The 17,394-nt window shown below is 35.7% G+C and overlaps 1 protein-coding gene across 2 annotated transcripts in view; it reads left to right on the top strand.

Moving 5' to 3' along the window:
* The window catches only part of ANKRD13C (ankyrin repeat domain 13C), a 100,196-nt gene that overhangs the window by 77,467 nt on the left and 5,335 nt on the right, over nucleotides 1–17,394 (top strand). For both annotated transcript variants that reach the window (XM_058538281.1, XM_058538280.1), the window contains 3 exons: nucleotides 8,296–8,375; nucleotides 10,135–10,233; nucleotides 13,020–13,120. In XM_058538281.1, the coding sequence (XP_058394264.1) occupies nucleotides 8,296–8,375; nucleotides 10,135–10,233; nucleotides 13,020–13,120 (280 nt within the window). The remainder of the gene's footprint in view (nucleotides 1–8,295; nucleotides 8,376–10,134; nucleotides 10,234–13,019; nucleotides 13,121–17,394) is intronic.

Genomic DNA, 17,394 nt, shown 5'->3' with positions numbered 1-17,394 from the left:
CTTTGTATTTTTTAATGCTATCATAAATGAGAATGTTTTTAAATTTTATTTTCTAATCATTCCTTGCCATTATATAGAAATACATATGATTTTTCTGCATTGCTAAATTTATATATTTGTTATATAGTTTTTTGTAGGTCCATTAGGATTTTCTACAGATGATAATGTCATCAGGTACAAAGATAGTTTTTCCTTTTCCTTGCCAATCTCTGTGCCTTTTGTTTTTCTTGCCTATTGCACTGGGAAGTAACACCAGTATAATGTTGAGTAAAAGTGCTGAGAGCAGGTCCAGATCTTAGAAGGGACTTTTTTATACCAGTGTTAATTTTTTAAAATCATTATATTATTTTTTAGTCTGGCATAAGTAGTTTATTAAGAATTACTAAGAGAGGCAGCCCTGATGGCCTAGTGGTTAAAGTTCTGCGCTCTCACGTCTTTGGTGGTCCAGGTTCATTTCCTGGTCGCGGAACCACAGCACCTATCTGTCAGTTGCCATGCTGTGGCAGTGGCTCACATTGAAGAACTAGAAGGACTTACAACTAGGATATACAACTATGTACTGGGGTTTTGGGGAGGGAAGAAAAAAAAAAGAGTAAGATAGGCAACAGATGTTAGCTCAGGGTGCATCTTTCCCTGTCAAAAAAAAAAAAAAAAGAATTACTAAGAGCATGTCTGTATTGTCATTTGTTAGCTCTGTAATTCATTTAAGATTGTGTTTTTGTTTTAGAATAAAGAAAATATGTATCTCATTATGTATTGTTTAGACTTTTGATAGGGAAGAATTGAAGAATTACATTTGAGAATCTTTTGGAGTTCAATTATAAAGATTTCGAAGAAATTTAGGGGCCGGCCCCGTGGCTTAGCGGTTAAGTTCACGTGCTCCGCTGCTGGTGGCCCGGGTTCGGATCCCAGGCGCGCACCGATGCACCGCTTCTCCGGCCATGCTGAGGCCATGTCCCACATACAGCAACTAGAAGGATGTGCAGCTATGACATACAACTATCTACTGGGGCTTTGGGGGGAAAATAAATAAATAAATCTTTAAAAAAAAAAGAAATTTAAAGAAAATAGTAATTCTATCAGATATACATCTATACATATAATTTGATTTGGTCGAATCAAATAAAGTGCAGCGTATGAACATCATAATAGAACTGATAAGTCTAATTATAAGAAAGATACAAATAGCTGTCTATTAGTTTTTTTTCCCTCCTAGATACAGAATTTACTAATACAAAAAAAGCAGCATGGAACTGATACCAGTTTAATTATATTCAACAGTGGGCACTAAAGGAGAAAAGAAACATTTGTATACATTTTGTAGATAATTTTAGGAATACAGTTCTTTTAAACCTACATAATAAGGTTTTTAGGAAAGGTGTATATAAATTAACATGCAAAGTTAAAAAACAGGAGGTCAAAAAGAGTGAAGGGAGGGATCTCTCGAATTCAAGAGACATTCCCATGTTAATGGTGAACTGTATTTAAAACTTAACAGAGTTTTAAAAAACATATGTACTAGTATTGAAAATTAATGGCTACTAGGTCACAGCTGGTAGTATAAAAACGAGTCAAGTGCTATATTAACTTTCAAGTCAGGGTGAAACATAGGTTAGTTACTCAAATGTATGTATTCTAATTAGTGACCGTTATAGATAAAGCATTATATTATATTGGAAAATAACAAAAGACTCTCCAGTGGCCTAATCTGAATGGAGTGCCATAACCTTAAATTCAGCTTCTGCAAGTTAAAAACTGAATCCAGGGCTGGCCCCATGGCTTAGTGGTTGAGTGCGCGCGCTCCGCTACTGGCAGCCTGGGTTTGGATCCCGGGCACGCACCAACGCATCACTTCTCCAGCCATGCTGAGGCCGTGTCCCACATACAGCAACTAGAAAGATGTGCAACTATGACATACAACTATCTACTGGGGCTTTGGGCGGGGGAGGGAAAGGAGGAGGATTGGCAATAGATGTTAGCTCAGAGGCGGTCTTCCGCAGTAAAAAGAGGAGGATTAGCATGGATGTTAGCTCAGGGCTGATCTTCCTCATGAAAAAAAAAAAAACTGAATCCATATTCACCTCAACGAGTTTTTCTTTCTTATTTATGTTGGCTTAAAACATTTGAGTTGTTGTTAGCATGGACACTAAGTATTTCCCATATATTATCTCATTTAATTAGTACAATGACCTAATGAGACAAGTATCATTGCCCCATTTTATAGAAATTGAAGTTTAAAGAAATTAATCTATCTGAAATTACAAAGCTAGGAGTAGCAAAGATAGGTGTTGATTCTAGGACTGTTACCTCAAGCTGTTCTTGCTCTAAGTATATTGCTTCCCAGTCTGCCTTTGTAATAAATCTCTTCTTTCTGTATATCCAGATGTTTAACATGTCTTAGCAATTCTTCCAAAATATTGGGAAGTTGAAGCTGGAAAAGGAGTGGAGGAACCTTAAGATATAATCCTGGAAAGATGCTATTGGTAAATGTAGTAAAAATCAGTATTGTGGTGTTTTTTCAATGATATGCATAGAACACATATTAGTAAAAAATACATTTGTGGCTTTAGAGCATTAGTGAAAATTTCAAGAACCTAGAAAATATGTATGACTATTCTGATTGTTTTCAAAACACATGAAAATATTATATTTTAAAGTCATATTTTAATAGAATTTCAGTCTTTAAAAATAAATGCCTAGTCCTTTTCACAATGAATTTATATTCTTTATTGTCAACGAGTAGCTTTTGAGTTGCTTTTTTTTCCTAGTCAAATATTTGTTTTAATTTCCATAAGAAATAGCTTATAGGTAGCATTTAGGAGGAATTATTTGTCATTTAACTAGTTTTGCCATGCCTCCTCTTCTTTTTTCCCCTCTATTCCAGATATGTTTCTAATATTTAAGTATATATTTTTGACAGTATTTTTAATAGTAAAATTTATGTGCTCAGAAATTTTTAAGTCATGGATACTTGCTCCTATATTTTTGGTGCTTTTTTCCTCTTTGTTCTAACCAATTATTGTTGGAAGAGGGAGCAATGCCCTGTTTATCCCTTTGACATAGAGTCGTTAATAAAAGCATTTATTGTATGCCAACTATATATACAGAATATTGAGTTAAGCTCTATTAGTGATTATGTATGTTATTTTTAATATATAAAAACCTAAATAGGAATACATAGATATAAAATACATGACTATCTTAAACTTCCAGAAACCTTGCATATAAAATATTAGAATAGTAGCAAACCTAGCAATAAATAAAAAATATTTCTTGTATGCTTCAAGGAAAATAGGCGTTAGAATTTTTGCATTTAATTATGAAGGAAAAGTTCGATGGCATTTCAGTTACAGAGCCTACGACTTGGGGAAGTAACATTAGAGAGCCATCTGGTATCCTGTGGCAGCCTTCATGTCTTCCCGTTTCACTAACAGCTATGGCAGCAGCATAGAGGGACCACTGAAGAATTCAGCTACAAGTGTCAGTATATTACAATTAGAATAAACACAAACTATGCAACACCCTATAAAATATGATGATTGATATTCAAAACGATGAGGTAAAGTGCTCAAAAAAAGGTTAGAGTCATTACAGTCTCTTTAGCAACATGGGGAATGCATAATGTGCAGTTTAGAAAGATTCTATTGGAAACAGTAGAAACTGCTTAGGGAAGTTTATTACCTGAAGAAAAAGTATACTTATGTGACATACCACATTATCTAATCATGCCTGGCAAATGAGTCTTGACTATGAGAATATATATGAGAATATATACGTATACATGTATATACATATGTGTATGTATATACACACACACACAGCACTTATAGCCAGATATATGCCAGTGTTAGAGTGGAAGCAGGAGTAGACAAATTTTAGGGAGTGTTCTGAAAGAGAAATTGATCATGGTCTGCTTAGTTCCATGGAGATGTGGGTGGAGATGGGACTGGCCTTTGCTATGGTTCTGGGCTGGAGCAACAGTCTTAACTTTTTCCAGCCATTTCCCTTAGAATTACAGATTCTGTTAGCATGTATCTCTCTGCCTTCTGCAGTATCACAAGACACTGTTTTACCTACTGTTTTGTCACAATATTTATGAGGGTCACAAATCACTTTTTAAGTGCTCTTGTCATTCTATTGATAAGCCATTGCCACATGCCATAGTATTATGTGTAGCATCCCACTTTATGTATTAAATTTGGTATTGGTTATGGGGCTGGCCCGGTGGCATAGCGGTTGGGTTCGCACATTCTGCTTTGGCAGCCGCCCGGGGTTTGCCAGTTCTGATCCTGGGCGTGGACCTGCTTGCCGCTCATCAGGCCGTGCTGGGGCGGTATCCCACATAGAAGAGCTACAACTCTACAACTGTGATATGTAACTATGTACTGGGGCTTTGGGGAGAAAAAAGAAGGAGAGGAAGATTGGTAATGGATGTTGGTGCAGGGCCAATCTTCCTAAAAAAAAAATTTGGTATTGGTTATAATATAAATTTGGCTGCTTATAGGAGATTCCAAAGTCACAGTAACACAAACAAGATAGAAGTTTACTTTTCTCATGTAAAAGTCTAAGTTTGTGTGGTTTCTCTGCTCTGTGGGTTAATCTCAGACCTGGTCTTTTTTGTCTTATTTCTCTGCCATTCCTAGGATGTGGCCCTCATCCACATGGTATAAAATGGTTTATTACCTGTTTAGTATTCCAGCCAGCAGGACTAGTAATTCCTAATAGTAATTAGGAAGGAAAGGACATACCTGTTCTGTTTGAGAACCCAATCAGAAGTTGCACACATCACTCTGCTCACATCCCATTGGTTAGAATTTAATCACATGTTAATACTTAGCTAGCTGCAAGGATAGCTAGAAAAGAAGACTTTAATCTAGGAAGTCATGTGTCCAGCCAAAAATTTGGAAGGGAGAACAGGAGAATAGACATTGGGTAGACAACTAGCAGTCTCTAATGTCTCATCGGTGGATACGTATCTGAGGCTTCGGTTACCACATAAATACTGGTAACTCTCACCCAGTATATATATACCTTCAATTCTGACCTTTCTCCTAATCTCCAGATCTATAATGCTTTTGCCTACTCCACTTGGATAAACATAAATATGTAAAATTTAGTGTATTTAAATCTGATCAATTTCTTTCCTTTTTCTTCCTATCTTCTCTGTTTTGAGTGGTGGCACCATTATCTACTACCATTACCCAAGCCAGCAGCCTGAAATTTGTCCTTAGACTTCTTAGCTTTCCTTACCCCTATGTCTGATCAATCACAAAATCCTAAAGATCTCTTGAATCTGTTTCTCCTCTTCCATTTTGAAGCAGCGTGCCCTTATCATTTCTCATTTGGATTGCTGTGATAGCTTCTGTCAACTTAGGAAAAGGAAGCAACTGCAAAACAAAAGGAGAACAGTTATTTGGGGTCTTAAAATTGCAATTTGGGAGACGCAGATTCCGCCAGCAGCCCAAAAAATGTTCCCCTGAGGAGTGAAAGTCAGGAGTTGTTATCAGCAACAAGGAGAGCCCAGAGCAGCCACTTCACTTGTTTGTAAGGGAGGGTAAATTTATGTTAGAGTTGATTGGCTTACTCAAGACATCTTGTTACTACCAGAAAAAAAATATTTTTGCACAGTCTTTCAGAAGGTCCTTTCTCAGCAAATAACTCCCTTTAGGACATCGGCTAGGTCAGCACAGTTTCATATTTTTAACAAGACAGAGCCCAGGGTACAAAATGGAGTCACTGTTGTCAACTCATTTCACATTTCCTGACTTACACACTGCTGCCAGAGTGATCTCCCAGAAATAGACTGAACTATGTAATGCCTATGCTCAATAACTACAGTGTATATTTACTGTGTGTAAGGCTCTGTTTTAAGTACTTTATATTTAACAAACTATTTTTATCCTCATGACAAAGTGGGACAGAAAAGGTTGAATAATTTGTTCGAAGTTAGCTAGTAATTGGAGAAGGCAGAATTTGATCAGTCTGGCTCCAAAGTTTGTGTTTTATAAACTACATTATATTGCTCAAATTATTTATCCATTGCTTCCTGAGTAAAATATAATCTATTTAGTGCACAAAACCCTTTCACACTACTTTTTCTCTTCTGCGTCTTGCCTACTTACCCTTAGGTCGACCTTGCTACTTTCTCTTCACGTATTCCGCTCGCAAACTAGACACACTACACTTGCACTTTCCCAGGGCAGCATGCTTTTTCTCACCATTGTGCTTTCCTCAGTCTCCTTCAGCTGGTTCTTTTGTTTTCTTCCTTTTAGACTCCTCCACTCAGGAACCATCATTGCTGGCACATCTTTTTGGCTACCCCAGTCTGGGTCAAAAACCCCCTCTCCATGCTTTTATGTCATCCTCTAGACTCCTCCATCATGGCCCCCATCACCCTGCATTATAATTATCTTCTTTCTTTGTCACTTTGTAAGCTTCTCAAGGATGGAATGTCGTCTTTCATACTGCCTGATGCTCAAAAACTTAGTTTCCTTTCTTCTCACATCCTTCTGCTGCTACTCAGAGATCATCAATGACTTCTAACCGACAAAATCGATGGCCTTTTTTCAGGCTTCTTTCTCTTTAAAGTCTTTGTATTATGATATTGAAACAGTCTTTTCTTTGGCCCTCCATGATACTTTGATGCTCTGATTTTTCCTTTTTCCTTCTTGATTTACATCTGGCTCATTTCTGTCCCCCGCTCCCCACCCGAATATATGTGGTTTTTAGGACTCAGTCACCAGCCTTCTGTCTTCTTATTTACTTTTCATCTAGTCAGCGAATTCCTAAGTCTTTATCTCTAACTCTGATTTCTTTCCTTTTGTTTTTGTAACTGCCCTCTAGGAACTTCCCAGTGCATAATAGTTACTGTAATTTACTGAATCCTTTTTTCTGTGCAAAGCAGTGTGCTCTTTTCTTACATTATCTTGTTGAATTCCTAACTGTGAAGTAGGTGGTGATATTCCCATTTTGCAGGTGAGTTAAATTGACATAATAGAAAGTAACTTGGGCCGGCTCCATGGCTTAGTGGTTAAGTGCATGTGCTCCAGTGCTGGCGGCCTGGGTTTGGATCCCAGGCGCTCACCGACGCACTGCTTCTCCCGCCATGCTGAGGCCACGTCCCACATACAGCAACTAGAAGAATATGCAGCTATGACATACAACTATCTACTGGGGCTTTGGGGGGGAAAATTAAGTAAATAAATAAAATTATAAAAAAAAAAAAAGAAAAAAAAGAAAGTAACTTGCCCAAATTCACACAACTACCCAACTACCCAAATCTCAGGTAATGGAATTGGGATTCCAACTCAGTTTTGTGTATTCAAAATCCTTGATTTTAACAACACTAATGTGCTACCTATTAACATCTTACACTCATTATATCCAAAAATGTACTTCTCTGAATGGGACCCTCTCCCAGTGTTATTATTTATCTTGTTATTTATATCCTTTCATTTATTGTCGTTTTGCTCCACAGTTTGTCTTATTAGTTTTTCCTTAGCAATTTTGAGTTTCTACTGCCGCTCCCTTAGTTCCTTATTGCCAGTTCATTCTAGAGTGATCCAGATTCATAGTTAACAAGGACAAGGTGTAAGTTTTAAAGTTTGACATGACCTTTACCACTATCATTGATCTCCATTTTGAACTTCCTTCCCTAGTTCAAATAAATCAATCTACTTGTGTTTTTCACCATTAATTTTTTCTATCTAAAATACTCTTTTTATTTTGTTTTCATTTAAATCTGAGCCCCAATCCCCTGGTCTCAATTTATTGTCCATAAAGGTTGCTGTCTTTTCTGAACTCCTGCACTACTCAATTTTTTGTAAGCTCATTTGGCCATTAATCAGATAATATTTTGTAATTCTGGTTAACTGTTCACTTCTGTATGTTATTTTTCTTTCCAACTAAAACTCCTTGAGGTCAGTGTTAGTTGCTTTACTTCTCTGTAGTTCCCATGTTCAGCATCTAGCATAGTGCCAGGAGGATTTTAGATGATTAAAACATTGAATGAATGGATTTTATTACTTTGATACTTGTCTTCTTATTTGAGATTTAGAAAAAAATTGATTATCAATATTACTGATAGAGCTTAAATCACCATGGAACTATCTCAGAAGTAACCTCTTAAAGCATTATATTGAAGAGATTAAGTAGATTAGTAGTTTAAATAGTTTATTGTATGTTTTTATTTTATATTTTAAAAAACATGACATTTTTCTTTCCTCCTTACCTCTCTGTCTCTCTCTTTCTCTGTCTCTCTCCCTCTTTCTTTGTTTCTTTTTTATGTTTTGGCAGCCGGTTCGAAGACAGTCCCTTACCCCTCCTCCTCAGAACACTATTACATGGGAAGAGTATATATCTGCTGAAAATGGAAAGTAAGTGTTTTTTTGTCTTATTTTTTGTTTATGTGTTCTTTGGTTTTTAGAAAGAACAATTTCTAAAAACATATGCAAATATTTAGGTATAAAATTATTGTAGAGAAAATTTTTAGTATAGTTTTGTCTGAATCAATTCTTTTACCTTTTAAAAATATGGATTCAGCATGATGAGAGAGAAGTATCCCCAACTACATGCACTCTTTGGAGAAGTTGTAGAGCCTTCTTTTTACATCCCTGTGGCCAGTTTACACACCAAAAACCTATAGGACATTGTTCTAAGGAAATATAATGGGAGGAATTGCCCAGTTGCTTATTTGAGTTTTTCCAATGTATGATGAACTTTTATATTCTGTTATTATCCTGAGTCTTTAGCATGGCATACAAGGCCATTCACTCTTTATCTACTTTTTGCCTTTCCAAGCTTGCCTCCTGTCATTATCCTTTTGTTTCAACCAACGCTCGACGACTTCTCACCATCCTCACACAAGATGTTTGCTTAATGTTGTGTTACTAATACACAGTAGAGTACCTAGCACATAGTTTGTATTCAGTAAATATTTATTGAATAGAAGAATGATGAATGAGTAAATGATTTATTTTGAATGAGTAAATAAATAAAAAGTTTTTTCTGGCCAACCATGTCAAAGAAAGTACAGCCCTTTGTAGAAGATATTATTTTCTTTTGGTGGAGAATAGAATATTACCTACCCCCATGGTTAGGAAGAAGTTATGATTATTATTTATATTGAAAGGTTTATTATACTTTTCTTACTTCTCCAAAATGTTTCCATCTTATAATATTCTATAGTTAATATAGAATTCTTATTCTTCACATCACTTTTTTTTTTTGTGAGAAGGACTAGCCCTGAGCTAACATCCGATGCCAATCCTCCCCTTTTTTCCTTGAGGAAGATTGGTCCTGGGCTAACATACATGCCCATCTTCTTCTACTTTATATGGGACGCCACCACAGCATGACTTAACAAGTGGTGCGTCGGTGCGCGCTGGGATCTGAACCTGCCAACCCTGGGCTGCCAAAGCAGAGCGCACACACTTAACTGCTGTGCCACTGGGCCGGCCCCTTCATATCACTTTTTATTGCTCAGTACTGAGAATTGTAGACAGTAAAAGAGATCGAATTGAATAGGGGATTTTAAAGATAAATAATGATATATATATATATATATTTTTTTTTTTTTTCCGTGAGGAAGATTGGCCCTGGGCTATCTGTTGCCAGTCTTCCTCGTTCTGTTGAGGAAGATTGTCCCAGAGCTAACATCTGTGCCAATCTTCCTCCACTTTATATGTGGGATGCCGCCACAGCATGGCTTGATGATCAGTATAGGTGTGTGCCTGGGATCTGAACCCGCGAACCCTGGGCTGCTGAAGTGGAGCACGTGAACTTAACCACTGTGCCACTGGGCCGGTCCCTGTAATGATATTTTTAAAGTTTGTTTTTTCTAGTGATTTGTTTTGTTCCTAAAAATAGTGATTATTAAAATTATATTCAATGTGAAATTTGTTGAGTTTTGATCATTTTTTTTCCTGAACTTTTACACTTTGCTATTTTCTTTTTTTTTGTTACCCTTGGCTCATTTCTTATACATGTCTTATTCCTTTTTAGCATAATTTTAATTTATTTATATACTCAGTAATAAAAATTGAAATATTAATGAATGTTGTTGGAAGATGACAGATTTTTAGCAAGATCATAACATGTGGAAAAAGTTTCCTAATTTTTTTTCCCCCATTTTAGAGCTCCTCATCTGGGTAGAGAACTGGTGTGCAAAGAAAGTAAGAAAACCTTTAAAGCCACGATAGCCATGAGTCAGGAATTTCCCTTGGGAATTGAGTCGTAAGTTTGTTGTTAACTATACAAGTTTATGAAAGAAGTTATTAAACCCTAAAGGTTGTAATAATATTTGCATCTGAGTGGTGGATTTGAGGACTTTGAAATGTAAAAGCAAATAGCTTTTGCTTTGATAGTGTGTGCACCCTTCTAGAAATTTTCTAGTTCACAAAATATTAACATTTTTATTTTAACCAGATAAAGTTTTGAATAATTTCTTTTTAATTATTAAAGTAATACATGAGTACAAGCTTATTGTAAAACATCTAACAGCGTAGAAGTTTATAAAATAAAAACTACAGTTTACTTTCACCTCACGAATAGTTAATAGGTGAATAACTGGTATATTTTTGTCTAGATTTTTCTCTGTGTTTTTGCATTTTTTATAAAAATGGAGGAGTAGTCTACATTTTGTTCTGAGTTCCTTTTTTTTCTTTTAAAAGTGAGTGTATCTTGTAGTTCTTACAATAATTACATTTTGTCTGTCTTTTTCTTCTTTCCTTGATATTTTGTAGTATTGATGTACTGTCATTTATTTTGTTGTCCCCCTACTGGTAAACATTTTGATTGTAGTTTGTCACCATTGTAAACGATATTGCAGTGAACATCTTGAATATATCCTTTCAAACCTGTACTCATCAGATGTTCATTTATAAAAAATTCAGTTTGGAGAGATGGATGGAATGGCAGGTGGGAAGCTGGAGCTGACTCTGACAGAACTGTAACTCAGGCTCCTCACTCAGTAGGGAATGGATTGAAGCCCCAGTCTATTTTCCCTTCTAATTCCTTCCCCTTTCAATCTAGCCTAATACATTAAAAAAATTTTCATAGAAGAAAGCAGGACCAATATTTTTCTACAAAGTTCATACGTCTCATATTCCCAATAGACAAACTTTAGAAAAGTAGATAGAATGTGCTATAGAGCCCTCAAACTATAGATCAGAGAGGGAGAGAGATAGACAGTTCAGAAGATGTGGGAAGAGAGTTAGCCATACATACAAATATGCATAATTCATCATATCTTGGACCCAGTTGACTCAAAGATGTGACAGCTTTATATTCTAATAAAGAAGAAAAGTGTGGCTAATTATAAGATGCTATCAATTTTAGGAGTTATCCAATTTCAGAGATGTTATTATATGAAAAAATGGGCATATCAGAATTTATAAAATGTGGCAATTATAACCATTTCTGCTGAAAAAAAGTAAAAAAGGCACACAGCATGTAAAAGTCAGACAAACAATTCATTCCCGAATAAAACAGAGGTTAAAGAACCGAAGAAGATTCCTTGTAAATGCTATAGAAAAACATAAAAAGAACTTGAAATCAGTAAGCTAGAGTACTCTGAGATGAGATAAGACAATGGAATGAAAAAGAGATTGTAAAGCTAAGGAAATAAATTAAGCAGTAAATAGCACTATTGCAAAACAAATACATTAGAAACAATAATGAACAGAATAGATGTGGCTAAAAATTAAATTCTGATAGTGAATTCAGTGAAAGAAGAAGTTAAAGGAATTAGAGAGGTAATGTTTGTGGAGGACAAAGATGGTTCAACATAAGGATCATTGGTGTTCTGCTTATATAGAAAGCCTCCAAACTGTAACCAAAATAGTATTCAAAATATGATAGAAGAAAATTTCTCTGTAAGGAAGTACTGAATGTGTAGCATAACATTAGGCTCCAAGAAAAATTGATAGAGAATGATTAGTAACAATAATTATCCTGATTAAACTGTTGGACTTCAATTGTTAATAAAGAAATCTAAAGGCATTCAGGCAGAAAAGGGGTAAAAAACAGCCTAGTCTTACATTTTTTTCACATCTTGACATTTCCAAGGCGAAGAAAATGTGATCTGATGGTATATCTAGCTAAGATGTCATTTATATATCAAGGCAATTGAAGAGGACATAGAAGAATTCAAGAAATATAGCAGCCATGGGCCCTTTTTGACAGAAAAATACTACTACTTGCAAGTGAAATCCATCCAACCAAAAGATGAAAGGAGAAATTACAGTATAGTGACGAGTGTAATGCTGAATGCTAGAAGACATTATGAGATTGTGGTTCAGGGGTAGAGTATAAACTGAAATTTTATGCCAGCCAAATTTCCCTTTAAGTATGCAAAAAGAAACACTTCATTTATCAAATCTGTAATAAATCAAGGAATACTAAGCACATAAGAGCCCTTCCCACACAAAAAATTGACAGTGAAATTCAGCCACCCAAACAGTGAGGCTAATTAAAGAACTGAAGATTATGTGTAGACTTCAGGAAGAAGACGGGTGTAAGCCTTGAATCCATTTAAATATAGACCTAAAGTTAAACGACTGGAAATTATGGCTGCCCAATCAAATGTAAAAGTTATAAACTTTGACACAGTAGAAAGAATAATAAAAAATCAGAATGAAGTCATTTCCTCATCTTTTTTTTTTTGAGGAAGATCAGGTCAGCCCTGAGCTAACATTCATGCCAATCCTCCTCTTTTTGCTGAGGAAGACTGGCCCTGGGCTAACATCTATGCCTACCTTCCTCCACACTTTCTATGGGACGCAGCCACAGCATGGCCTGACAAGTGTTGCATCAGTGCATGCCGGGGATCTGAATTCGGGCTGCCGGCACCGGAGTGTACGCGCTTAACCACTGCGCCATGGGGCCCAGCCCCTCCTCATCTTTAGTATTTAGAAGTCAGTACTACCGTCTGAGTGTGAAGCGTGTAGTTATAAAATAATAAGAACACACAGAAATCAATCTGAAAAATGAAAACATTTTTTTTTCCTTCTATTTTTCAGATTATTGAATGTTTTGGAAGTAATAGCTCCCTTCAAGCACTTTAACAAGCTTAGAGAATTTGTTCAGATGAAGCTTCCTCCAGGCTTTCCTGTAAAACTAGGTAAGAGAAAAATTTCCTAATTTCAGGGTCTGTTAGAAATATGGAGCTGTTTATTAACATTTAATAAGAAATATGCTTTGAAGGAAAATGGGTTTCCTAGTTGCTTACGTTTTTGTAAAGTTTTTCTGTAATTATATGCATTGATATTCACATTTTGTCAAATATATAAAGCGCTTGATGAGAGTTCTAATTTGACTTGATTTAAATTAAATGTAAGGGATATGCAAATATTTCATACAAGAGGGTGTGGGTGAACTTATGATGCACTGTGATAGTGTTTTTACTGTGAAAAGGGGAGACTGGATTGCAGCCCAAGTTTCCAGCCGACTCTGGGTTTCTGAACAGTGGGAATGTTGCTGGAGTCGCAGTCACTATTCAGGGATAAAGTAATACTCACACATTTTATTTTTCAGTTTTAAATGTCTAAACTTACTTAAGCAGTGATCTTTAGAAACAGTAAACTCTCATTTTTGTACGTATTTATCTTCCTAACTATATCAGAAAACTAGGAACAAGAGACTATTAAAAGGTTCTTTAGGAGTTTAGGCTTAGATTTAACATTAAGTTTCAAGAGAGCCCTCAATGCCATCCATCGATCCAGCCACCAAATATTTAATCAGTGCTTGCTGTATGCCAGAAGCTTTTCTAGGGATGAGAGACAGCAAAAGTCCCTGCCCTCTTGGTGTTTACATTCTAGTGGGAGAGAAAAATGTATAGTAAATATAACCTTTATATAATTCCTCAGATATGTTTTGTTTCATTCGATATGACTGAAACCATATCTCAGATTAATTAGGCCAAAATGCTTTAGTCCCAGCTGAAATAAAGCTTTCATTGCTAAAAATTAAACCTGACCTTCTCAACTTTCCAAACTTGGAAATAAACATTTTGTACTTTAAAATGGACTTTAAAACATGTTTTCAGAATGTTAGTCTCGATTCCCTTTGTGATGAAAAATCAGTGGGAACCCCATGTCTGCTTGAAGAAGCCGGTAATGAGATCTTAGGCAGAAATGGTTAGAAAACTAAAGCAATCAAGAGCTGTGTTTTTGAGCTACGGATGGAGACCATTATTTGAGCATTTCTGCAGAAGCTTAAAATCCCACTGTAATTTTCTATAGACAGAAAATGGTTCAAGCATTGGGCTCTCTTCTAGGTACTGTATTTAAGAGGTACAGTGACAAACTAGAATAGAGGGCAGGGATTGAATACACGAGAATTCCAAACTAACCCAGTATTCACATCTAAGTCCCAAACCCAAATCACACCCCGCAATACATATAGATTTTTATGCAAAAGAAATGTTTTGATTATATGGAAAGGAAAAAAGTCTACAGTACTTCTTTGCAGGCATTTCTCTGATGTAGAACCACATTCTTAACAAAGGATTGATAATCTTTTGCTTGTATACTTAGAATTACGAGGAATTTGCTTACGTATCCATCTCTTGTCTCTTTATCCTTCCTTCAAACTGATCCTGTAGAACTCTAGTCCTGGGTCAGTTTAATCTTCCACCATTTCTGTTGCTGTATTCAGGCTAAAAAATACAGTTGAAGGGAAAAATTATAAAAATTTAGCAATTGTTGTTAAGGCAATGACATGTTTTCAAAATCAGCCGGAGCTTTAAATGCTGATTATGAATGATCTTTTTTCTGATTTGCTTCTCCCATTCTGCTCAAAGCCTAATTTGAACCTCTTTCACCAATCTGCATCCTCTCTTACTTCCTTCCACAATCCAAGCAGATGGTTTTTGCTTTCTTAGTTACAAAAAATGACTATCAGAAATGAGACCTCCCTCATTGCTCTCAACCCCCCATACAGACTTTTCTGCCCCAAGCCCCATCTTTTCCTCCATCTTTCCTATCTCAGTGGAAGTGGTGCCCCTCTTCTTAGCTTGAATAATCTCTCCTTTTGTACTGTGGATCTGTTCTCTCAGCACCTTGAAAATGCTTGCTCTATCAGTCTCCCATATTTCTCCTCTACTTTCCAACTCCCTTCTCTGTTGCCTTTTTCCTCTTAGCTTTTACGCTTTGTTCAGGTTTTTCTCCTTTTAAAATTCAACTAACCAAATAAAATAATTCCTTTAACTCCACCCTACCCAGCACTTGCCTTTAATTTTTGCTTTTCTTAGCCAAGCTACTTGAAAGTCTACTTTTATCTCTCCATTGTTACTTTCTTTTACAATTATATTATAAATAGGGGAAGGTGAAGGGACAAAAAGGGAGGCAAGGTTTTTCTACTTCACTTGAACTGCCAAAAAGATGACACCAGGAGACTATAATAGTTAGTTATATATAATATATACCTAAAGCAACTGCTAAAGAAACTATATAAAGAGATATACTCAAAAACACTATAGATAAATAAAAATGAAATTCTAAAAAATAGTCAAGTAACCTACAGGAAGGCAAGAAATGAAAAACAGAGACAACTAATAAACAACAAAAAATAAAATGGCAGACTTAAGTCTTAATATATAAATAATTCTGTTAAATGTAAATAGTCTAAATAGACCATTAAAAGATAGAGATTGGCAAAATGGATTAAAAAACATGATCCAACTATATGCTACCTTCTAGAAACTTCCCTTCAAATATAATGATATAGGCAGGTTGAAAGTGAGAGGATGGAAGAAAATATACTGTGCAAATATTAATCAGAGAATAACAGGATGAGCTATATTAATATTAGATAAAGTAGATTTCAGAGCAAAGAAAATTACCAGAGACAGAGAAGGACATTATATAATGATAAAAGGGTCAGTCCACAAAGAAGAATAGCAATCCTAAATGTAATATACCAAACAACAGAGCTGCAAGATAGGTGAAGCAAAAAACTAAAAATAGATCTACAATTATGATTGGAGACTTCAGCACCCTTCTCTCAATAGTTGATATAACAACTAGATAGAAAATCAGCAAGGATGTAGAACAGCTCCACAATACCATAAACCACAGCACCTAATGGGCATTTATAGAACAGTCCACCCAACATCAGCAGAATACGCATTCCTTTCAAGTTCTCATGGAACGTATAACAAGATAGGTCATATCCTGGGCCATAAAACCTCAATAATTGTAAAAGAGTTGAAAATCAATCACAATAGAAACAAACTAGAAATTAATAATAAAAGTACAACAGAAGAATCTTCAAACACTTGGAAACTAAAGAACACTCTTCTAAATAATTTATAGGTCAAAGGCGAAGTCTCAAGGGAAATAATAGAATATATTGAATGAAAATGAAATTACAACATATCAAAATTTGTGGAATATAGGTAAAGCAGTGCTGAGAGGGACGTGTATAGCACAAAATGCATACATTAAGAAAAGAGAAAATGTCTCAAATCAATAACTTAAGCTCCTACCTCAAGAACTTAGAAAACGAAGAGAAAAATAAATCAAAAGCAAGCAGAAGGAAGGAAATAATAAAAAGTAGAAATCGATGAAAGAGAAAACAGAGAGTAGAGAAAGTCAGTGAAGCAAAGAGCTGGTTCTTTGAAAAGGTGGATAAAATCAACAAATTTGTAGCAAGACTGATAAAAGAGAACACAAATTACCAATGTTTGGAATGAAACGGGATAGCACTACAGCCCCTGCAGAAATCAAAAGGATAATAAATGCAGTAAGGAATGAAAGGACAAAAAGGCATTCAGAGCAGAAAGGAAGAAATAAAACCTTCCCTATTTGTAAATGAAATGATTCTATAAGCAGAAATTCCAAGGATTCTACAAAAAAATAGAATTAATAAGTGAGTTCTGCAAGATGGCAGGATATAAGGTAAACATACAAGAATCAATAGTATTTCTATATACTAACATTGAACACACAGACACCAAAGTTAAAAATTAAATACTATTAGGGTTGGCTTGGTAGCGTGGCGGTTAAGTTCATGTGCTCTGCTTCAGCCGCCTGGGGTTTGCAGGTTCGGATCCTGGGCACAGACCAGTGCACTGCTTGTCAAGCCATGCTGTGGCGGTGTCCCACATAAAGTAGAGGAAGATGGGCACTGATGTTAGCCCAGGGCCAATCTTCCTCAGCAAAAAGAGGAGGATTGGCAACAGATGTTAGCTCAGGGCTAATCTTCCTCACACACACACACACACACACACACACACAATTAAATACTATTTACAATTGCTAGAAAAAAAGGAAATATTTAGGTGTAAATTTAACAAAACATGTAGAGTACTTGTATGCTGAAAATTACACAATGCTGATGAAAGAAATTAAAGAAGATCTAAACAAATGGAGAGACATACTATGCTCATGGATT

The sequence above is a fragment of the Diceros bicornis genome, chromosome 4, assembly GCF_020826845.1.
Source record: "Diceros bicornis minor isolate mBicDic1 chromosome 4, mDicBic1.mat.cur, whole genome shotgun sequence".
In the NCBI taxonomy this organism is placed as follows: domain Eukaryota; kingdom Metazoa; phylum Chordata; class Mammalia; order Perissodactyla; family Rhinocerotidae; genus Diceros; species Diceros bicornis.
The sequence above is the reverse complement of the archived record's forward strand: the minus strand, read 5'-3'. Positions and strand labels throughout refer to the sequence as shown.